At 39.0% G+C, this 24,729-nt stretch overlaps 3 protein-coding genes across 3 annotated transcripts in view; all 3 read left to right on the forward strand.

Moving 5' to 3' along the window:
• Nucleotides 1-8,606, forward strand: part of Lancl3 (LanC like 3) — a 130,020-nt gene extending 121,414 nt beyond the window's left edge. The window contains exon 5 of the mRNA XM_013348338.2: nucleotides 1,017-8,606. Within this exon, the coding sequence (XP_013203792.2) occupies nucleotides 1,017-1,176 (160 nt within the window). The 3' untranslated portion in view covers nucleotides 1,177-8,606. The remainder of the gene's footprint in view (nucleotides 1-1,016) is intronic.
• A 1,560-nt stretch (nucleotides 8,607-10,166) lies between these two features.
• Xk (X-linked Kx blood group) overlaps nucleotides 10,167-24,729 on the forward strand; it is a 51,137-nt gene continuing 36,574 nt past the window's right edge. Inside the window, exons 1-2 of the mRNA XM_005352834.3 lie at nucleotides 10,167-10,570; nucleotides 17,979-18,241. Coding sequence (XP_005352891.1) covers nucleotides 10,326-10,570; nucleotides 17,979-18,241 — 508 coding nt within the window. The 5' untranslated portion in view covers nucleotides 10,167-10,325. The remainder of the gene's footprint in view (nucleotides 10,571-17,978; nucleotides 18,242-24,729) is intronic.
• On the forward strand, nucleotides 18,169-23,138 carry LOC106143894 (histone H2A-Bbd type 1-like). Its single transcript, XM_013348289.2, has 2 exons — nucleotides 18,169-18,241; nucleotides 22,530-23,138. The coding sequence occupies exon 2, from the start codon at nucleotides 22,674-22,676 to the stop codon at nucleotides 23,052-23,054; it is 381 nt and encodes a 126-aa protein (XP_013203743.1). The 5' UTR covers nucleotides 18,169-18,241; nucleotides 22,530-22,673; the 3' UTR covers nucleotides 23,055-23,138.

Genomic DNA, 24,729 nt, shown 5'->3' on the forward strand with positions numbered 1-24,729 from the left:
TTGCTGTTTAGAAGTGCAAACTCTTATTCAAATGACTGCATATTTAAGAAAACAGTTGATAGAAAATCAGTAACAAGTGGAATTGCAATTTATTTCTTCATTTATTTTAAGCTGCCTGCAATAGTTTCAATGGCCCACAAAAGATCTAATGAGTAATTACTCTTGATAGGACTCCTGTGGTGGCTGTAATAACCTAAATTTATGACAGTACAAACTCTCAAGCCTCACCAGCATCAGAATTGGAGATTATTTTTGTTGATGATGACAAAGGAATAAGATCGTTAAAAACCATGATATCGGTGAGAGCATTGGAAAGGCTGGAGACTACTATACAATGTTGTTTAGTTAATTTAAATAAGAAAATGAAAGTCAAAGAAAAATGTTTTTCACCAAAATTTTAGAGATCAGTGACTTATTTTAAAGGCAAATTGTCTTAAGAGCAATGCCTCATAGTTGAATTTACTATTTGATGGCACCATTGTGAAAAGTTGCTTGCATTCTCTCATTCATCTTCACCCTTTGTTGCCTAAAGCAGATTGTGTAAAATCCTCACATTTATTTTCAGCCTCTGTGCTCTGTCACATATAAATGAGACTGAGTTCAGAAATAATATGCTTCCAGGAACACAAATATTTAGATTTTTTAAAAAGGAACCGTGATATATAAGTTTGCTTTGGTTCAAGATAAACAAAAGTAGGATGATTTATGTGACTTTTTCACTTATAATTATTGGACAGTGGAAGGAATAGAATCTCAGAAAATACCAATGTGCTTTGATTAGCAGCTCCTAAAAGTAGTTGGATTTGTTTGGCAACAAACTCTGTTGCAAAACACAAATACTTATATAACTGATCTTTTTTTTTTCTCTAGAGAATGGAGTTTTCTCAAATTAATTACATAATTCTGAAAACAACCTGACACTAAAACTTTAACTTCACAAAAGAAGAAGAGCATCCTGTAGCAGGTCACATGGACACAGTCATATTAAATCTGTTCGTGTTTTCTTCTTCTCTTAGGTTTGCACAATTCTTGTTCACTGAAGAATTCAAAGCTGGTTCACGGGTCCTTGAAAGCATATATAGCTTGTATGAAGGCTTCTCTGGCACGGTTTGCTTTCTCATTGATTTGCTACAGCCCAATCAGGCTGAATTCCCTCTCTTCAGCGTCTTTGTTTAAAGGCTCCATCTCCCATTGCATCCTGGCAGAAGTCCCCTGAGATTTCCTGGGCCTCCTCTAGGCAGTTTCCCACATAATCCACATCCAATGGCATCACAACTATGAGCCTTCACATTGCTGCCAGAAGGATGAGCTCAGCCTGATGAAGCAGCGCTATACCAGACTGGAGAGAGAGCCTGCCAAGCAAAGATGCCACAACTCATCTAAAAATCACAGATTTGTTGTTTCAGGGGAGAGATGTAAAACCGAAGATCGAGAGAAAGCGAGGGGAAAATAATGTTTTCCAGTACATGACACTGAAGGCAAAAGTGAACTGGAGATGATGGGGATAGACTGGCAGCCCTTTGAAAACTGCAGAGCAAATTTGACCATCTGTGTATACCCTCCACCCTTAAATTCAGAAGTGAAGACAATCTTAATAATCTAAAATATATAAAATAATTTGCCCTCATAAATACTGTTAGCAGGGATCAAGTGTCATGATGAAGGACATGAAAAGAAACCCTTGATTGTCCTAGGCCTTTGCTTGCTGAAGTTCATGATTTTTTTTTTGAGTGGAGATATTTGAATATGTATGTGGGTATTTTTTAAATCACTATCATGGGCACTTTAAAAATATCATATCATAACTTATTTTAAACACTGAAATTTCAAGCTTCCTTAGGTCTTAGAATATCTCTTTCCCTAGTTTTGTTTTCTTTCCTAGAGCTCAGTATAGTGAGATTCCGGGCAGGAAGGAGTGTAATTTTAGTGGCAGCCTAAGCTTAGTAGCTTAGGGGTGTGGCTTGTTTAGCATGCACAAGGCCCTAGTTCCATGCCTAGTACCATAAATAAACAAAGAAGAAGACAGGAAAATTCTTATCTAGCAAATAAGTGTTGTTGTCATGTGTTTGTCTCAACTTGAAGTGTGACCTGTATATTGTATATGTTAGTAATTCTTCAAATGCCTTTATCTTTGTAATCTCTATGAAGCTATTAGACTGTAAAATAAGCTCTCGGTGAAAATCACTCATCTCAAAGATCAGGGTAACTACCACAAAGGTAAGTCATTTCCGTATTTCATAGAATACCATGAAAGACATGAAATGAGGAAAATAGAAGTGGTTATTGAATGAATGTTGTTCTATTTTATCCTATTAGATTAAGAGCGGAATGAACTCCCTGGCTGGTCACCTTACCTTGCAAAACAAAGGACATGCTAGAGCTTTACTATCATACCAGTTGATTCTAGTTATCATATTAAGTTTACTTTTGCTAATAACAAAGGTTGTAAAAATACTTTCAAGCCAATAGTGGATTGCTGAACACTAATAGAAGCAACTGTCACTTCCATACAGAGAATATGAGTTTACCACAGTCCCGGTATTTAACCACTGAAGTTCAAACATCATATTAAAGAAAACTGTTATTCTGTATAAGATGTCATTGTTTCAATAGTCATTAGCTATTTGGATATACAGAGGTACATATGTGTACATGATACATTTAATACCATATAATTTGAAGCACTATTTGAACTGTATGTAGATAGTCTTTGGGAGGAGTTAGGTAATACTTTACTGCCTAGAAATATTTATGTGTGTGCTGGCTTGTGGAGCTGTATGAACCAATGGATTTGTATGGGTTTGTATGAAATAAGTGTGATCCTATTTTGGAAAAGAGGATCTCTTGTATTCATAAGATTCTCAAAGAATCTTACCAAAGAAAAGAACTTGTCTTTTTATATTTTATGACTCTTTGCACGTTTACAATCGTTAACACAAGCTGGGACAAAATGAATTTTGCAAAATGTGTACCTTGTTGGCTTATGGTCCCATTTCACACCCTCATATTTCAACATATAAAATTGGCTTTAATTGCCCATCTGTGAAAATACTGTTTGGAGTAAAACTTAATTAGATTCCAGACGTTCATTCTTGAGGAGGGCAAGCACCTTTTGGAAGCCCTAAGGAAGATTCTGTTTACAGAATGTTCTCCTTCTGAAAGGACCAGTGACAGCTGCTACATCTCATTTAAAATGCGTTTGGCATGGGCCCTACAGGCTAACGATAACCAGGCAGAATTAGGCCTTTTACAGTAAAGGAATACATGCTTTCATTGTGTCTGAGCAGCCCCTCAATGTGTGTTAGGTGATCCCCCCAAAGACAGAGCTAGGAGGGAACAAAACAAGGATTCGAAGTCTGGTTTCTCCTTTCAGGTTCATTTATTCAGTATTCTAGATTAGAAATATGCCAGCATTGCAGTAGACAAATCCACCCCTCTCTCAAAGGAACCTCCTTTAAAAATCTGCCCACCTCTTCCATCATTCATTATATGGACCAGACAACCAAAGGACTAGGAAATGACACATAGCTTTGTTGTATCTGTTATGTTTCCAGGAGCTTTAGAAAAACTGAACCTACCTTTTAAAGATGCAATAGAGTGACCGTGACTTTGTGCTGACCATTATGAAAAGCTTGCTATTTTTGTATACCATGTCTAAAAAGGGGTCATGTTTGGGTGTGGTCTTTCGGAAGTACCATCTCAGTAAATTTGAAACAAGGCTACACTTTTTTTTTGGCTGTTAAACCTATCATTTCCATTTTCCTGAAAGACAAGCACCGCTAGTTAGAGTCCTCTTCTATATTACTTTCCCAAGAAAGGGATAAAAGACACATATTTTCAGCAGGAAATTAAGTCATGTCATTTATTTCATAACCAATTTCACGTGTAGTAACATTCTTAATGTTAAAGCATGATCCCTCTTGAAGGCTACTGTGGCAGTTTTATTATTTTTAATTACAAGTACATGTGTGGATATGTGCATACGAGTGCTGGAACTACAGTTATGGACGGCTCTGAGCCACCCGATGTGAATTCTGGGAAGGGAAATCCAACTTGGGTTCCCAGAAAGTGGGGTGGGGCTCCATGCTCTCAACCGCCAAGCCATCCCTTCAGCTCTTACTGTGGCATTTTCACCACTGTTCATGCTATCATGCTATTTACTATATAGGACAAAATCAGTCCTGAATGCTGAGTGGAGATGTTTGAGGATACTTTGAAAGAGCCTTAACAATAAGGAAGGAGACACATTATACTTCAATAGCAATATATTGTAAAACACTGTAGCTTTGTGGCATTAACACAGTTACTTGCCTTTCTTTCTACCCTTAACTGTCTATATTTAATTTACCCTATCTCATTGCCACATTACATCTTTCAATTTGTAACCTGGTATTTGAAGAGAACAGAAGCTTGACAGTGTATATTTCCCACTGACTTTTTTCCAGGCAATTGACCATGTTGTTAAGATAATAGTATTCAATTATGACAATTCATTACATAGAACAGCTTACTTGCTCTCTAGTAAATCCCATCTCTTCTTTTTACTTCTTTAGTTTTCTTTGAGATTTTAATCAAAGTGTTATGCAAATTGTTTTGGTTTCTTTCTTTTTTTTATTGAAAAAATTTCTGCCTCCTCCCCGTGTTTTGGTTTCTGTAGAGCGTATATCTCAGTAATTTCAATGCAAAAAATATGAGTTTGGGATATATAACCAGGCTAAGAAAGTATACACAGGCTGAGGATGTAATTCTATAGTAGAACACCTTTCTAGCATGCATGCTACCCTAGGCCCTAGTCCCAGCGTTAAGAACAAAAAGACATCAAAGAAAAGACACAATTAAAAGGAAATAGTAATGTCAAGAGAACCATGTTAGAAATCCTAAATCCTTGTTCTGCCAATTTTTGGGGGGTACTTTATATAGTTAGGTACCTTGCCTAATTTATACAGTCATCATAGGAGTTATTTGTCAATATGGGTTCTTTATTATTTAAAAAGGCTTCTATGTTTTAGGTTCCTACTATGTGCACATAAAATTATGCTCAGTTCATATTTAAAAACTAAACAAACACATGTCACATGAAGATGCAGTGCTTGGGGCCCAGGACACTAGAAGGGTAACTATATATTTTATATTCCACTGCCAATTCTCACTGTGGTGTTTGTGCCTCAGAAGGTTCTGACTTGAAAGAATTTCCTCCAGAGGAATGGGGGGTGTAGTCTAGACGCTCTCTTTAACACAAATATTTATTTTGCTGACTGAAAATAAAGGATTCTGGTGCCAATAACTGAAGAAAAGGAACATCCAGGCCATAACTATATAGCAAAAAATGAACTGGGAAATAGGATAATTTAACACTGATTTTGATCTGTATTTTTTAATTTGGTCATCAGAAGTGTGGTACCTGTAGGAATAGAATTATGCTGCTTGTGAAGCCTCCTTTAAATTATTATGTCTCAAATTAATAGCTGGGATGACTAACCCTCAAAGTTACCAAGGTCATGTGATCTTAGCATAAATTTGGCTAGAGAAAGGTAAGCTAGAAGACAGGATCAGAGCTTGGGGGTTGCTTACCAAAGCGTGGTATCTGAAGATAATTTGTACATGTGCATTTAATGAGACTAAACAAGTATAGTCTTACCACTGGGACTTTTGTTTTCTTGCTTACTGAAATCTCTTTAATCCTAATTCACCTTCAAGTCAGCATGTGTCATCACGTGTCTCTAAACATCTCATTCTGATAATGGATTTTTTACCCCCTATGTCTGTTTAATCACACACATGACCTCTCTTCTCCTACGAAGGCAGGCTTCCTCTGTATCTTTGTCCACATCTGTCCTTAGCTAAGAGCATGGGGCTCAACAAGACTTGATTCTACTTTAGACAGAAGGGCTGACCTCGAGGTCAGTTGCAACCAGAATTGGGACTATTCTGTAGTCAGATCACAAGTACAGGGCAAGCTGCCACAACAGTGCCTGTGCAATGAGAATAAGGTAGTGGCCACATGTATCTTGCTTCCAGTCCATAAACAGGACTGGCCGTATTGTTTTTATGTCTTTCATTATGTCATAAAAGACAAAAACCAAAGTAGTTCCTACACGAACAAAGTCTCTCCCCTTATTTTATAAATTGAAAGTGTTAATAAATTGGGACCTAATGGGTGATGTTGTTAAGATTTAAAAGAATATTCATTTTCACCTTTAAATATTGAACCTTGTCCTTTCCATCTAGTTCCCTTCACAAATGACAAAGTCTCTCATCTTCAGGATTCTCTGCGTCTTCATTTCCTTTGGGGGTACCTGTTATTCACCCATTCTGAATCAACTTTGAAAACTTATTTAAATGGAAAACCAAATGTGTGTTTTTGTTCTGCATTGGGGTGGAAGGAGGGCCAGCGAATTGTATGACACATGAAGCAGACTTATCTTTGTACTCAGAATCACCTGAAAAGCAAGATACCACTTTTGGTATGGAATCTTCACTTACTAAATTGAAAGTAGCTGGAGATTTATGTCTTAAAGGTCTTCCTGAAGTACCCCAATACAGTCCCTTGTGTTATGCTTTCAGAGACAAGGAGCACTCCAAAAGAATGGAGATGGGTAAAACACTTGTGTGTATGTGTAAACAGAATTCCTTCACATAGAATAATGCAGTTCTACTGAAATTTTCTTCATATATTTTGTGTGATGTGTTCCTCAGTGTATAATCTTATATTGTGTGTCAAGTAGCTGTGACTTAGCAATCAGTATAAAAAAGGCTTAAAATCTATACTTGTCTACTGTCTTTAGCAAATGACCTTATTACAGCATATTTTAGTGGGATGTCTGTGTGTAAGTGGCAATTACCAGTAAAATAAACTGTGTCATTAAATTTGATTCAAGTTGAATGTGGTAATACTTATATATAGATATATTCAAATAAGCATATTGCTTCAAATAATCAGTCTTGTATCTTTTAGGGCTTTTAATATTAGAGGTGTCTTCTGAAGACTGTAGCAGTGGTAAACTCCTTTTGCTCTTGAAAATGCAGTATTATTTGTATTATAGAGATGTCCCAGCAGTAAGAGTGGAACACTGTAAGAATAATAGTTTGGTCTCAGGATCTTGTATAGGCCACTCCAGTCTCTTGGATGTAGTGGCACCAAACTAAGAGAATTTTTAAAATGGATTTTGTAGAAATCAGTGAACCATGTTGAGAAGCCATAAATAACTAGGGACTGGTCAAACATCACACACTAGAGTGAATAGAATCTACTTCACAATTTGCAATATTTACAAAAATGTTTGTATCATCATTGGGTTAAAACAAAGTTAATCTTCCTGATGGTACATTTCATAAGCAGCAAACCAGTGCAATTCCATAATCTTTTGGGGCAATACCCCAAATAGGAAATTGTCAATATAGTATAACAACTTACTCCTAATTGCACCTAAGAGTAAACGAGCACCACAGTTTAATGTACTATTGAAGTTTAAAGATGTGCTCAATAAATTAGTATTATTAATAAAGTTGTGCTCTTTACTGTATTTCTCCACCAATTACGAATAAAGCAAAATTATAAAAAATAAACCAAATGATAGGAATTAGTTATTAGTACTTTAAAATTCTTTTAATTTTTATTAACATTAAATTCAACACCAATTATCTGTTGTATATAACAAGAATTTTGAAATACTTGCACACCAATTGAGAGGCTTTGTAAAAATGCCTTTTTGCCAAAATCAAGTTCTTTGACTTCTTGCTAATTCTTATATGTCTGTAGGGGTACTTTGAGGGGTTTGAAAGATATATCAGGAGCAGTTCTAATCTTATTGCAGAACATTTTGCTAATCATTTTACTATATTACAAAATGTTATACTATGGTATTTTATAATAAAACAAAATTATCAAGTATTCTGGCCTATTACATATTATTACACCCAAACATCACTTTCTATAAGTCTATTACTGAGTACACATATTTTTTAAAAAAAATCACAGTGGGTATTTTGGTCCTAGTGAGGAAGTATAATGCAATATCTGACATTGATTTTTAATGAAAATCCATTTAAATGTAGGGCAGAGAAACTAAGTTGTAAATGTATATGTTCACCTGACTGATAAAATGACAAGTGATAATTCGGAAAGGTCAACTTATAAATGCTCATCAGATTTTAGCTTTTGTTATCTATTGTTCCTGGAGCGGGACGACAATTGTCAGTTGAATTTGCTTCAGCTTCACCGGGGGGTTTGCTTACAGTCCACTGCCTGGTGTAATGAAATCTCTTCCGAAGCAAGACTGACTTAGAAACTTAGTGATGCACCTTACTATTTTTTAGCTGCTGTTATAATATCAAAAACACTGTGATCTTTCCAATGTGTTTTCTGTATCAGTTTTGTACTGTAGAAAATAATCTGCCATAAACTGCACTTTATTGTTTAAAGTGATGTTGCTGGCTTATTGCACTGCTGCTCCACAACACGGTCCACTTAATAATGTAAAACCTGTGATAATCCTTTGCCTTAAGATCTGATGCTAAACCGTTATTGTGTTCTAATTAATTATTTGTAGCTACTCATTAGTTACCCTTTAAAGCTAATGATGGTATCAAATAAAATATTAAACAAATACACCGTGGAGGACTGCTGGTGATTCTGTTTGTGACTGTGTGTATCTGGATCCAGGACGTGGTGGCATGCTGGGCTCTATAAATAGGCATTCGTAATACTTTTGGAGAAAGGGCCTGGTACTTCTCAGGCCTTGGCTCAATTCTCCCTTCAACCATTATAAATAGATTTTCTGAGGTCACTTCAACAACCAAGTCAAACAACTCAACTTGTCCACACCTTCTCTCTTTGTTCTTGTGGAGATCTTATGAATCTTTACATCTTGTTTGTATTTACATCATTTTCCAAAATAGTAAAATGCCCAAGATGCCTGAAAATTAAAATCACCCAATTTCTTCATGGAAAATGATCTTAGAAGGTGTGAAGGAGTGTGTGTGTGTGTGTTTGTCTGTGTCTGTGTCTGTGTCTGGGGGAGGTGGGGTGTCCATCTTGATGTATAGCAGAAGGTTGTGAAAAACTCAGCGGGTACACAGGATGTGTACAGGATAAAACCAGACAAAATCCCAGCACTGATAAAAGGAAGTAGACACAAATTCCCACCTCCAACCAAGAAGATATTTGCAATTGATATGTTCTGTTTTTGCAATTGAGTGTCAATGAGTACCTGCCAGCCACACTCCAGGGCAGGTCTCATGGTCAGGAGTAGTGGGCCAACACAAAATGGACTCCATGTTTGTTGATTGTTTTTTTAAAAAAAAATTATTATTGTACTTTTTGTTTTATTTTGTTGATTTTGACAATTTTTTGTCTTACTGTTTTTTATTTTAGGTATTTTTGTGACAGAGATAGCATAAAGTTGGGTTGTTGGAAGGATGGGAGAGGAGGATAGGGGAAAGAGTATGTTGAAATATATTGTATTCAGTTTTTTAAAATAAACAGTTGAGCGAAAAAGAATTTTGTTAGCCTTAGGGGTTGGCATACCAACAGAGGTAGGTGTGTGTGGATCTGGAAACTGCTTCCTTCTTAGGCTCTGGTCTTTGACCTGCCTTGGGTTAGTCACAGCTATACAGCAAGATATTCTGAAGGCAGTTTTATCTAAAAAGCAAAACTTCGGCTCACACAACTCTTTCGATGCTTCTGACTCTGCACGAGAAAGACAAAGGACATGCTCAAAAGTTCCGTTGAAAAGTTAAAGGTATTTCTCAGTATGTTGAGAGCATGACCACACACTTGTGCTCTGAAAACCTTCTCAGGGGGCTCAGGCCCTCTTGGAATAGCAGGAAAACCTGAACTTTTGACCAGGCTTTTTTTCTGCCCAGAAACCAGACGGATCGTGGATCGGGAAGGAGTTCAGACTCCCTCACCCCCAATTCTGGTTTCTGCTCCAGACCTACGGACTCTAGGACCCAGAGGCTACGCGCGGGCCAGCTTGGCTGGCGGCCTCCAGGCGTGCTCGGGCAGCTGCGGTCAGAAGGCGCGGGTTCGCGACCCGCCCGGAACAGTGTCCCCCGCGCCACCGCGAGCTTGTGGAGCGCGCCGGCGGCTGCGCACGGTGCGCGTGGGCGTGTCCGAGCGGAGCCACGCTGCCCGCCCCACCCCCTTGTGGCGGTTGCCCCCAGGCTGGGCTCCGGCTTGCGCGGGGCGTGTGGCCTGGCCCGCGTGCCCTCGGCGGGCTACGCCGCACGCCGGCGGCTCGGGGCCGGGCATGCTGGGAACCGCTTGGTGAACCGTCACAGCTGCCGCCGTCGCCACCCGCGGGGCGAGTCTCTGAGGCGCGGAGATGAAATTCCCGGCCTCGGTGTTAGCGTCCCTGTTCCTGTTCGTGGCCGAGACGATAGCGGCGCTCTACCTGAGCAGCACCTACCGCTCCGATGGGGACCGCATGTGGCAGGCGCTGACGCTGCTCTTCTCCTTGATGCCCTGTGCTCTGGTGCAATTCACGCTCCTCTTCGTCCACCGCGACCTCAGCCGCGATCGGCCACTGGTGCTGCTCATGCACCTGCTCCAGCTCGGGCCCCTGTTCAGGTGCGTGTGGAACCCAGAACCCGCCCTTAGGCCACAGCCCCTGGCCAGTCCCCCCTCTACTGCCTCAGCTGGGGAAGAGGCCTTCCTGAAGGGGACAGGTGGCCAGAACCAGGGTTGACCTGCCCTGCTTGCCCAAACCTTCCCATTCCAGTCTCCGGAGATGTCCTGGATTTCAGAACCCATAGATGGAATTGCCAATGTTAACTTGAATTTGCTCAAAAAGAGCAGCAGTCTTTGCCTTTTTTGGTCTCCTAAAAATACGTGGCTTTCTCTGTGGTCAAGTGGACTTCTGCAGGATTGGCATACGTGGTCTTTAGAAGTTACTCTAAGCGCGGTTAAAGTCAGAGCCTTTATGGGTCATTTAATTTAGTTTATCAAGCACATGGCACTTAACTGTGTACCAGGCACTACTCTAAGTGCTTTGTTAAAATTTATTTAATTCATATACAGAAGTCTATACATTCATGCACCCTACTTTTCTCTTAGCGTGATGATTATAGTCTAGCATGAAAACATACGGTACCAGAGGTGTCTTCTGAGTCTGCCCAATTTCTAATATAGTCATGAAATCTGGGACACAATGTGCCTTGAAGACAGGAAGTTACTATGTGTTAAGAAAAACCGTTGGGCTGGAGAGATGGCTCAGAGGTTAAGAGCATTGCCTGCTCTTCCAAAGGTCCTGAGTTCAATTCCCAGCAACCACATGGTGGCTCACAACCATCTGTAATGGGGTCTGGTGCCCTCTTCTGGCCTTCGAGCATAGACACAGACAGAATATTGTATACATAATAAATAAATAAATAAATAAATAAATAAATAAATAAATAAAGAAAAACTGTTAATGCCATTTCTGGGGGGAGAAGTTGTTGTTGCTCTTTGTGGTGCTGTGGATTCAATCCAGGGCCTGGTACAGGCTAGGCAAATGCTCTACCACTGGGCTAAATCCTTAGCCCTGAGAATTAATCTCTATGAACACAAAACAAGAAGTACACAGTCATGAAATAGACCTGATTTTAATCTCAGAACTTGAAGGGAATTTAAATGTATTATTTTCCTATCTTTTATCTTACTCGGGGAAATGCGAAAGTAAAAGTTTATGTTCAGATTAAAAAAGCGTTCACAATATTAAAACTTTGCATGCTACTTTAAACACAACCGTTTTAGCTTACTGTACTGTGCAGTTTAACAGTTATGGCAAACTTGGTAAACAGGTTCCCCATTCTTCAAGAACTAGGGATTTCTAGAAAGGACAAGAAATCTATGCTGGTAGTAGTGTTGCTGGCAGTCAGGGAGGCATCAGAAAATTGGATGGGGGTACTTAGAAAGCATGGCAATCAATTAGCTAGTAGGGAACCCTAAGCATGTTCCTAAGCAAGCCCTGTGGCCCTGCTAGTGCCCTTGCTCAAGAAGCAAAGTGAGGTTTGACTTTAGACAAGGCACTCATCATTTAATGTCATCTGTGGGGAGGAAACTCATGTTTGGGTGGAGTGGCTTGGGGAATTGAGAATTCCCAAAGGTTGCTGGTGCTGAGAGGTTTGGTTCACACCTCCATGCCTTAGCTGATTGACTCTTGGATTTGTTCACTGTGTATCTATTATTTTGGTTTTGGAAGTTGAATCAAGGACCTTAGGCATACTAAACCCGTGCTCCGCCAATGCTATAGGCGCTCTCAATCCCTGTCCCCATTTTATACAAGGAGCAAATGAGGCTCTGGAGCATGTTCCCAAGGCTTCCTTCCAAAAGGCAATTAGGTTCATTATGTTCTCTGTGTTCTGTAAAAGAAAGTAGAGTGTTCAGTACACTTTATCAGCAGTTCCATCTTCAAAGCTTTAAATGGTTCATTATTTGTGAGCAAAATTTAAAAAAAAAATAAATAAACAACCAAAAGTAACCAGGCAAGTAAGAATCCTCTATCATTGCTGTCATTTAGAAGTGTCTCTTAACGTTAAGAGTACCTCAAGACAAAGCTGATAGAATATTGCTAATAAAAACAGCAACTATAATCTAGAGTTCAAGGGAGTATATTAAGATGTTAAGAACAATAGAACTGAATGGCAGAGTGTGAGTTTAGGGTTTTTTCCTCCTAAATATGAACATAAGACAAATTTTTTCTTTATTATAAATTCTTTGGTATTCTTCAGTCATCAATGTACTTAAAAAACTTTATTAAGGAAAAGAGTCTCATATTCAGATATTAGCTGATTTATGTCAAGAAGTAATGGACCCACTATCTTTGAAATGAGATACACAAAATAAGGTTTCAAGACCCTTAGCTTGCAAATGAAAAGGTAATTTGTTGATTTTTGGTTAACGGGACTTAAAAATTATTACTGAGATTTCTTCCTAATGACGGGTTCTAATTTGAACTCTGAAATCATCAGCTTTTCAGAAAGATCCAGTTATTCCCACAAACAAGGGAATCACAACACTTCTTCCCTTTTACCCCTTAGCAGTGGTTTTTAGTCATATTTTCAAGTTGTTTGGGGGCAGTTTACTTCTACTCAAGTTAGGGTAGCCAAACTACCATTTTTAGGGAGATGCTGTTATTGAGTTCATACAATATGACCCAATTAAAGTGCATATATGTTTTATTCTATATAGTGCTTGCCTTAATATGTCAGATCCTTAGTCTGTAATACCTTCCACTAATGATTATGGACTATAACTGTTAGCTCAGTTCTACCCCTTTATTACTTCAGGGAGTCATTGGCAGAACTATTTAGTTCATTTATTTATTATAATTTTAGTCATATATTTAAATGTTTAGCTATAGTTTCTATAGTTCTTTATAATATGAACTTTGGATAGTGTCTTGAATTATCTTTTTTCCAATTTGAAGGAAAATCTTTAAGTTATACTTAATATTCTGGAAAAAAACAAATATTTCTTTGGAAAAAGTATTTTCATTAGGGTCCTTGGTACCTCAAGTCATTTGTGCTGCCACCAACATGCCTAGTTTTACCTAGGGGACAAACTGCTGTTATGATTGACAAATGAATTATATTATGCTAGAAAATGGAACCGAGTGAAAAAATGATCAAATTACTAAATATCTACAGCAAAGATCATCATGAGGTCTGCAGGCTGTGCTCCACTGGCCAAATCATGCCACCACCTATTTTTGTAAATAAAGTTTTTTTTCTGTTTTCTTTCTTTTTTTAAGATTTATTTATTATGTATAAAACATTTGGCCTCCATATATGGCTGGAGGCCAGAAGAGGGCACCAGATCTCATTGCAGATGATTGTGAACCACCATCATCTGGGAATTGAACTCAGGACCTCTGGAAGAACAGTCAGTGTTCTTAACCTCTGAGCCATCTCTCCAGCCCCCGTAAATAAAGTTTTATTGGAATATAACTATCTATAGTCATTTCTTTATATATTATTTGTCTGCAGAGGCAGAGTTGCGCAGAGACCCTGATAGCTTATATAACCTAAAATACTTACATTACACAAAAGCTTCCTGACCAATGGAGTATGTGATATTGAAAAACTATCTTGAATAATCTTTATGAAGGATGCTGGTCCTCTACCACTGACCTACATCCTTAGCCCTTACCTTGGGTGATTTTATTCAAGTAGTTCATGCAGAGAAACAACAATTAAAACCAACCCTCTAAGCAACATTGGAGTAATTAGATAAGTCTTGGCAGAATTTTAAGAAAACAATAGTTTGTTTCTTAGTTTTTAGAAGTAGTAGTAAGTGTTTAGTAGTAGTATTAGTAAGAGGTCTTGGGGCAGTTCATAAATTTATAAGATACATTGTTTGAAGTTTTGTTAAGATATGCCAGGCATGGTGGTGTATAACTTTAATCCCAGCACTCAGAGGCAGAGGCAGGTGAATTTCTATGAGTTCGAGGCCTGCCTGGTCTACATAGTGAGCTCCAGGACAGCCAGGACAACATAGAGAGACCCTGTCTAAAAGGAGGACAAAGACAAATATATCACTTGGGGAAAGCAGTGAATTGTGAGAGGCTCCAACATTGGAGCTTCCTGTGCCCTTATTTTTTTTTTGCTGGAAACTTTGTCATTTGCATAAGTTGATCTCAAGTTTCATTTTAAAAAATTCTATAAATGATTCCTATTTTATATACTCTCCTCAAACATCAATAGAGTTTCATTTTTATACAAACCCTTATTTCATTCATTCATTTCTTAGAGCAGCTTTTAGCATGTTCTACCTTTTGCTTGTTTATTTTGGTCTTTAAAATCTCTAACTTTAACTTTTATATCACAAGTAAAGAATATTTGTTAAAATAACAGAGAAACAAAATATATTTGTACAGTGAAGAAAATAAAATCTTTAATTCAACTGCCTAAAGAGAATAATTCTTAATGCTTTGTTTTGTATCCTTGCTAGTAATTTTATGGGGTATGATTGTAAACTGTCAGGAAAAATGAACCCAAATTTCAGCAGTTTACTAATTTACAAAATTTATTTATCCCCATCAAGTCTGACCAATGTGCTAGTTGTTTAACAACTTGTTTACACAATTTCTTTTTAACAATTGGCACTTTTGAGTCACTATAATTCAGTTCTGTCATTTCACTGTTCGTGTGAATATGTTTGACTGTTTCTCTTAAAATTTGCTTCCCAATTCCAGAGAACTTAGACATCAGTGAGGACACTAAGAGAGACTTAACGTAGATCTAATCTACATGGGAAGTAGAAAAAGACAAGATCTCCTGAGTAAATTGGGAGCATGGGAACCTTGGGAGAGGGTTGAAGGGGGAGGGGAGAAGAGAAAAATGTAAAGCTCAATAAAAATCAATTTACAAAAAGGAAAAAAAAGAAACTGAAAAAAATTGCTTCCCTTATCAAATATGATAAAGTATTTTTTCAAATATGATAAATGTATTTTTTTTCTTTTGGTTTTTCGAGACAGGGTTTGGATAAATGTATTTTTATTTTAATAAATTAGATTGTTATGGATTGAATCCAGGGCCTAATACATGCTGAGCAGACTATATTCCAAGCCCAGGATTTTAATTTCTTTGAAAAAGTAAATTTGATTGTGTATTTGTGTGTCTGTGTTTGCGTGCATGTACACATGTCTCACACATATCTGGGTGCATGTGTGAAGGTCACAGGACCACTTGGGAGAGTCATTCTTTTCTTTCACTACCTAACAGAAACCCAGGGGCTAAACTCAAGTGCTTCACCCACTAAGCCATCTCACCAGACGCTATTTATATTAGACATTTTCCTCAACTGTTGGTTTTGAGAACCACATAGTATTTAGTTGAATGGATGTGCTTGTATATATTTATTTATCCTTTCATTTTGAAGACCTCTAAAATAATCCCATTATTTTGCTATTAGAAATAATGCTGATTTAAATTCTTTTGTAAGGTTTCTTTGTGAGCTGGTATATCAGAAACTATCATGTGAACTAAAAGTACAACATAAATATTGTTGTGTTACATATTATATTTATTCTGTATATGCTCCATTATCCCATCTAGAAGGTGAGCACCTCTGAATGAATGGAGTGGGAGTCTTCAAGCTATCTAGTAAAGTACATCTGCTATCATCACCTCTTTGAGAATAAATATCACGACCGCTTTAACCTCTCTTCTACACCTTGCCACTTTTGGTGGTCTAACAATATTAACAGGGGTGTTCATTGTCAGTCAAAGGTTTAAATTTTGGAGGAGGTAGCCTTGAATTCATGAACTAAAGTATTATCTTTTTTCTTCCGAACAAACTAGACTATACTGCCATGTCTTGATAAAAGAATCTTTGATTGAAAACATATTACAAGATAGATAGTAGACAGATTTAGTAAACTACATCTGCTGTCATCACCACTTTGAAAATAAATACCATGACCATTTTATTCGATCTTCTATGCATTGCCACTTTCGATGCTCCAACAATCATCTTTGATTGAATATATATTACAAGACAGTAGACAGACTTCCCCAATACACAAACCACACACTTTCTTCCCCCTAGAAAGAAGTGAACAAAGGTAATAATCATGAAATCTGTCCACTTCGTGTTTACCGGAAAGGTTGTTGTATTTCTTTTCATGCATCAAAAAGAAGGTTTTAATTTACTATTTCAAATTATAAATGTACTTAGGTTGTCATAGATACCTCCAGGTGATATTATAAAGTTAACAACATTCAATAAACCCAGTGAAGCCATAAAATCTAGCAGCATTGTAAGATTGTTATGAAAGTGCCTGTTTTAAATGTTTAAAACTAAGGGAAAACTTGTTTTTCCTAGCATTTCATTATGTAAGCTTTCAAACATGCAGAAGAAAATCTTACTGACTTGTACACCCAAGTACCTGCATCCTAGATTCTATAATTAACATTTTGTTTCATGTATCTTTCCATTGATCCATCAAATCTATTCTCTCTCTCTCTCTCTCTCTCTCTCTCTCTCTCTCTCTCTCTCTCTCTCTCTCTGTGTGTGAGTGTGTATTTGTTTTAAACAAATCATAGCCACCAGTACCTTTTCTTTCCATCAGTGTCTATCTATAATATTATCTAGAGACAAAAATTTTAGACACTGGTTCCTTAAGGATGTGTCCCTAGTGCAGGCTTCGGACTCCTTAAATAAGGCATTTGCCAACCCCAGGCATGTTTGAATTTACCATGGCCAATATGGGATTATTAGGATAAAAAAATAAATAATATGTTGTGGTCTTTCAATGAATTCTAAATGCTTAGCATTTAGCAACTATGTGCTATAAAAGTACCTAATTTCATTCATCTTCATGTTCCCCTCCTCCTTTCCTCCCTCCTTTCCTCCCTCCCTCCATCCCTGCTTCCTCCACCATCTCTCAGCCTTATTGTAGCCCAGACTCATCTATAACTCACTGTATAGCCCACACTGGCCTTGAATGCTTGACAACTATTCTTCCCCAGCCTCTAGACTCTAGAGAGTGCTGAGATGATTAAGTGAGCCTGCACATCCTTTTTTAAGTAGGCTGGTTTGTGGCATCAGTTTTATGTGGAACGTTTACACACAGCCCTATACCCTTTAGTCCTCTTTCGTAGCAGGATGACAAAGTATGTGTTTTCTCTATTTTATTATTGAGAGGGAAAGTTCAGAATCTAAGGGCTTTATCTACAGCTGCACAGGTAATGTATGTCAGGAAGAAAAGCTAATCATTTTTTCTGTGGCTCTAGAGTGTTAACTGCTTTTCATTGTCTTGTTTTCTTTGCCTTGGTAGCTTTCAGTGTCACCTTTTCTTGATTCTTGCTCAATTCCCAGTGGTCTACTGGAGTCCTTGTAGAAGACTGAACCCCTAAGAACTGATCCTTAGAGCGAGTGATTTGGAGAGATTTAGAATAGCTGGGCAAGGGTTTGAGAATCAGGCTAAGTGAAAACAAGATGACTGGGAAAGGACAGAATTCTGCCAGTCAATGACTCATTAATTTGTTCCTAGGTGTTTTGAAGTCTTTTGCCTCTACTGTCAGTCCAACCCGAATGAAGAGCCTTATGTGAGCATCACTAAGAAACGACAGATGCCAAAAGATGGCCTCTCAGAGGAGGTTGAGAAGGAGGTGGGCCAGGCAGAAGGCAAGATGTTTACTCACCGTTCCGCCTTCAGTCGGGCATCAGTGATCCAGGCTTTCCTAGGCTCTGCCCCACAACTGACCCTACAGCTGTATATTACCGTCTTGCAGCAGAACATCACTACTGGAAGAAGTATGTATGCATGTTTTTTTTATTTTCTGTTTTTATTTGAGGTTTAAAATGAGAAGCAAAACATTTTTATTTGGGTGAAATCCATTTAGATGTTCATTTGTTCTGAATCTGTGTTCTCTTTGCTAACCTAAACTCCCAGTAAGTTAAAATGGTAACACTTTTTGGAGGAGGAGGCTTATGAATCTGTATTTTGGTCAGGGCTCAAAAGGATTAAGTTTATCTGTGCTCTAGTGTGGACCAGCTGAGGTGGCTCAAATATGTGGGAGTTAGAATTTATTGAAGACTCATATACTGATATGTTCTTGGAGACTCACCTCTTGTCCATGTGGGCAGAGTTTAGGCTTCCTTTACAGCGTGTGAAACTGAGTCATTTTTGTGGTCTTGAGCCAGCTACATGATAGCTAAAGGGTTATTTTCTTTTTAACTGCAGTCTAATTTGTAAAGCAAATTCAGTAGTTTTAGTATATTTATAGTGTTATGCCAACATAACTGTTACCTATCATTTTAGACTCTAAAATTTAGAACATAGAAGTAACCTACACATTATCGGTCACTATTTTTTCCTTGTTCTCTTGTCCTTAGCAACCGCGAATCTTCTTGCTATTTCTGTGGATATGTCTATTGTGCCTATTTTATGTAAATAACATCATGCACTATTACAAAATTTTTGTATAGTTAACAAATAACACACCCTGTCTCTGAAATTTCATTTTGGATAAGGTGGGCAGTCTTTGACTCCTTCAGTTTAGTCAGCAGAAGCTTGATTAAGTCACTGGGATCTTAGAGGATATGTTGCTCTTAAACCCAGGTTAGAATTCTAAGATTGTTCTGCTCTGGGAAGGTTCAGACAGCTTACCATTCGTCTTGCTTGAGGGTACCCTTCTGTATTTTACTATAGGAGGTAAAGCTGACTGTAATAAATATTGTTCTATGGACACTTATTTTATGGGAGGTACTGTGCTGAACCTCTTAGCATTTGTTTCTCGTGGTGTCCCATGAGGTAGAAGGTGTTCTTTTCATCTGCTTGAAGAGGGAAATCATACCTACAGTCTACTAGAGGAACTATGAGCTAAGATTAGATTTGTGTGGTTTCATTCATGGATGCAATGAGGATCTATTGAGTATGTTCTGTGTTCTAGTCTCTGCGCTTGTCTCTGATGATAAAGTGTTAATGAAATGGACGGGCTCCTGTCACCTTGAAAGAAAATGACAGACATGAAATAAATGATTAATCGTGTATTTATTTTACTTCTGATAAAGTATGCAAAGTAAAAGTTAAGGAGACTTTGTGGATTCTAACCAAGGTTGGAAATGAGTCAGACTTTTCCAGAACATAGATTTATATTTAAAAATGGCCAATGAGGCAGAGACTAAGGAAAAACAATATAGAGCATCTTAAGATTTAAAGTGTTAGCCCACATTGAATGGGAAGCCACTGATGAGTTCTAAGGGATACAGTGTCACAAGCAGATTTAGTATTAGTAAATGACCACCCTTGGAAATGAATTGGAAGATAGTCAGGGAAGGAATAGGAAGGACAGTAAGTGTGTCACTACAATGTGTAGGGGACAGTGATAATGCATTGGAGTAGAATGGTCAGAATGGATTCTTGAAACGATATTAAAGATATAGAAAAGGAATGACTGATGACTAATTAGATATGAAGGTAAAGCAGAGGAGATGCTAAAGAGTATTTTCAGGTTCCTGCCACAGTTATAGTCATTGAAGCTCTCTGTACAAGAAGCAAGATTCTGTGATTTTTTTTAATTTAAGATTTAGAGTTTTTACAAAATGAACATATTTAAAGATTCTATTTAGATCATGAGAAAAAAAGATGTTAAAATTACCTCCAAAAGTAGACCAAAGAACAGACCTGAAGATATAAGCAGGAGTACTGAGATGAGTGCATACAGGGAGGTAAGTCTGTTTTCAGTGGATGTCAGAAGGTAGGACTGGGAATGTGGGTCAGTGGAAGAGCGCTTGCTTAGCAAGTGCATGGCCTTCAGTTCAGTTTTCATTACCATAGAAAAAAGAAAAAGAAATGGAAGAAACACAAAAGGGGCTAGGTAGAGTGTTTACTTAGCATACATGAAGCCCTGAGTTCAGTCCCCAGAACCACACAAACCAAGTGTGGTGGTGTACACTTTACTACAGCGCTTGGAACAGGAAAATAAGAAGTCTAAGATTCCTTGTTTCCAGTCTGCTATATATGAGAGATACTCTGTCTCAAAAAGGGGTGGAAGTCTTGAATGTGGCCTAGTCGCTAGAATGCTTGCCTAACTTGCCTGAAGCTCTCTGGGTTTAATCCCTTACACTAACACAGAATAAACCAGGTATGGTGACACATGCCTATAATTCAGCATTTGGGAGGTGGAGGCACGAGTATCAGAAATTCAAGGCTGTCCATGTCTATATAAGAGTTCGATACCAGACTGGGGCATCAGATCTCATAATACCTTAAAGCTACTCTGCAAAGGATTGGAGGTATGAGAACTGTAAGGACATTTGAATCTGGTTTCCAGGAAGCAGTTTCCATGGGCAGTGACCATGGTTGGATCCTAACAGTTTCATAACATTGCCAGTAGACACCAAATTTTATAACTGGCTAAGATGGTAAATTTTATGTTATGTAAACTTTATCTTAATAGAAAATAGAACAAAACCAGAAAAGTGTCAGTCACTGTTGTTAACAATGGACAATAACTTATCAACTGTAAAGGAATAGGGGGAAAAAAGCCAGCACACTAAATTAGAAATGAAGAAAACACAATAGTAAAAACGGAATCAAAAAGAACTTTACACAAGGGCTGGAGAGATGACTTAACTGTTAAGAGCACTGTCTCTACACCTAGTTGTTAGGAATTTTCCTAATGCAAGCTCTGTGCCTAGCAAAAATCCCAATCAAGCCAAATGACATAGAGCCGAATTAAAGGATATCCAGGTTTAATGAGATTTCTGCATTCTCAGGTGGGGGTTTGGGGGTGGGGGAAGTGGGAGGTTGGGGGAGGGGTGGGGGTAGGGAGTAACCGGTAGAGGGGTGGGGAGAAAAGGCCTCACTTTCCCAGGAGCAGTTTAAATAAACTTGGGGAGTGGTCAAGGTTTTGGTGGGCTGTCTTGGCCCTCCTCGGGGGAGGGGTCAAGGTTTTGGCAGGTTGCCTTGCCCCACCTCAGGGGAGGATTCAGGTTTGGTGGGCACAGGGGTGGGGCTGTCTTACCCCTCCTTGGGGGAGGGGTCAGGTTGGTGGGCACAGGGGCGGGGCTGTCCTGCCACTCCTCGGAGAGGGGTCAGGTTTGGTGAGGGTGGGGGGCCTACAAAGATGGAGGCCCAGACCAGTACTTATACTAGTGACTGCCATATGGTGGAGAGAACCAACTCCTCAAGTTGTTCCCCGACTCCCAAATGCTTGCCAGAACATTATGCTCCCCAATAAATAAATATTAAAAATTTGAAAAATCCATTAATTGGTACAATGACTATATGGTAAAAATAAATTTTAAGTGTTCTGTTGATGTATAGGAGTCACATGAACTAATGAAAAGGGTAGGCATGGGAGTACATTTCTGTCATTGAACTGGAAATAGCTGTAAAATGTCTCAGATAAAGTAAATCAGTTAAGTATATTTGTGGATGTGCTCCAAAACGGGGGGAGGGGGGTAAGATGATCTAAAATTGTAAAATTAAAATCCTCAAGGAGATATGAACACCTGTTAAATACTTACCAAGTAAATATCTGGCAGATATTAAATGAAATGGCAAATGTGATGAGCAGTTCAAAGAAGAGTAAAAACTACGAACAGGAATACTGATTGGGAACACTAAGGTGACTATATCAATTGAGAGAAAGCTAGAGTCTGATACATAACATAGAGTTTCATCCTCTGGGTAGGAGTTTTCCATTGACGCAGAGATCTTGTCAGAATATAAAATCAATAGAAAGGGTTCCCATCAAAAGAGGATATAATCAGGTGGGCTTGGTGGCTTGTCTGTAATTCCAGCTGTGAAAGGCTAAGGCAGGATCTCTCAAGTAAGGTGGCTGGTAAGTAAGATTCTCTGTATTGGTGAGCTCTGACTTGAATTGAGAGATCTTGTCTCAGTAAATAAGACAGAAAAGTGATCAAGGATGATTCCAGATAACAAATTCAGGGCACACACACACTTACACACACTTACACAAACACACATGCACCCACACACAGGCAACATGTGCATATGTATATGTATAACACACACACATGAAAAGGTGGGCAGTTTCTTTCCTAATATGGGCATTTCTGTGCTGACCATCAGAGCTCAGTGGATACCAGTGACATCATAAAGTCTGTGTTGTAACAGAAACCTGTCCTGAAGAGTTAAATACATGCGTAGTTCAGAGGGTTGGTTATTGTGGCCAGAAGAGCCGTGGAGTTCAGCCAGTCTCTTCAAACAAGCACCATGGCTAGAAGAAGATCCAGAGGAAACATCTCCTGCAAAGGCAACACCTCCTGCAGAAACAAAATCTCCAGCAGACGCAACATCTCCCGCTCCACCAGAGCAGAGCTTCAATTTCCTGTTAGCCGGGTAGACCGCTACCTGCGAGAGGGCAAGTATTCCCGCCGCCTGAGCTCTTCTGCACCAGTATTCCTAGCCAGTGTGCTCGAGTACATTGCATCTAACATCCTTGATCTGGCTGGCGAGGAGGCCCACACCAACGGCAGGAAGCGCATCACCCCAGAACACGTGTATCAAGTGGTAGAGAACAACGAGCAGCTCCACCAACTCTTCGGAGACCCCAGATCTGTGGATGAAGAGGCGTCAGAACTCAATGAGAACTAATGGTGCCTAGGTCTCAGTGGTTGGAGGGTCTACCACCCCTTCAACCTCAGCCAGTCACAATGTTGTTCTAGCTGGGGGAACTAATCAAACATGCTATTAAAGCATCTAAACTGAAGTCGCTGGTTCTGACTCTTTTTTGTTTGTCGTTTGGGCTAGAGAAATACCCAGGAGGGTGGTGGTGCGTTTGGAGCTGTGGTCAGTATTGGAGATTTGATTTCCAAGGGAAATTTCTAACGGGAGACTGTGTGAGCAGTGGTCTTGGTGGGAGGAGGTGGTCAAGAGAGAAAAGAAGGTCTTGATAAGAGAAAGGGGTCCTGGTGAGGTGTGAACACAGGTGGCCCCGGTAGGAGGATTTGACTGTGGTAGAGGGCAGAGAAGCAGTCCTAGGAAGTTGTGAGCATGGAAAGCCTTGGGAGCCTAGAAATTTGGGTTGGGCCTCCCAGGCACATTGGATTCCCAGTGCAATGGTGCTAACTGGAGAGGGGTGGATGAAGACATGGACTGTGGTAGGAAATGCTTCTTTGGAGGGAAGATCTCAGGTCAGAAGACTTGGGATAGAGGAGATCATGGAAAGTGGAACACCGTTGGCATGAGCTTCGAGAGTCAGAAGTGTTCACAGAGCACTGAACAGTGATGGTGAAACCAGAAGGAAATGCACAAATTAGGAAATATAGTCTGGGTTTTCTTTTAGATTTTAATTTTTTTTTGCCTTGTTCTGAAAGGATTTGCACAAGGATTAGTAGGTATAGTACTAAGATTCTGTGTGGAATATATGTATAAATGCTTTTATATCATTCTTTTTTTCTTGGGGAAAGGTCCCTCTACATAGCCCTGCCTGTCCTGAAACTCATTATGTAGACCAGGTTGGCCTCAAACTCACAGAGATAGACCTGCCTGTGTCTCTCAAGGTCTGGGACTAAAGTCATGCGCCTCCAGTCTTAGGCATACTGGTAAACTAAATAACAATAGTATATAAATGCAGTTACATAACTAACATATAATTTAAGCAGAACATTAATGAACCTATACAGATCTTCAGTTGTGAGCTGAATGTGAGTATCATTCTCAGAAGGAGGCTGTGGGTTGTCAGTGGTGGTGCATGTCATAGAGCAACAACATAGCTCAACATGTCATCAGATGTTGAGCCTGTGTCTGAAGAGTTTTTTTGAATTATATATAAATTCTATCCCTGGTGTTTCACAGAAAGTCCATGGGATTATTATTAACACTCTCGAGTGCTGCTTGCACTTAGCTCTAGGACCCAAATCAAGTGTGCCGACAATCTATGCCCCTGCCTTTGAATGTCCACACTTGAAGTTTTCACTGTTCATCAGGTCCTGGTATGCCCCCCCCCATGCTGCTGTTGGCCCTTTAGACAGGACTTCTCAGAGGATGTCCAGTCAACTTTTACAACATAATCAGAAGACTTCAGTTTCAGGTACCAGTACACCACTTTCTTTCCATGTGATCTTGGACATTCCCTGTTTCCTCTGGGCAGTGAGTTCTTCATGTAGAGCTTAGAAGATAAGAATCTCCCCTCTTTGGTTTCCTATAATAGCTGCATAGTCCTTTCCTGTCCCCACAAGCTCAGGCCACTTCCAAAAAGCAGCTAGCTGTGCCTGGGGCTCATTGCCTATTGGGAATTGGGATTACTAGTTATGACTACCACCCTCTG

The sequence above is a fragment of the Microtus ochrogaster genome, chromosome 10 (assembly GCF_000317375.1).
Source record: "Microtus ochrogaster isolate Prairie Vole_2 chromosome 10, MicOch1.0, whole genome shotgun sequence".
Lineage (NCBI taxonomy): Eukaryota > Metazoa > Chordata > Mammalia > Rodentia > Cricetidae > Microtus > Microtus ochrogaster.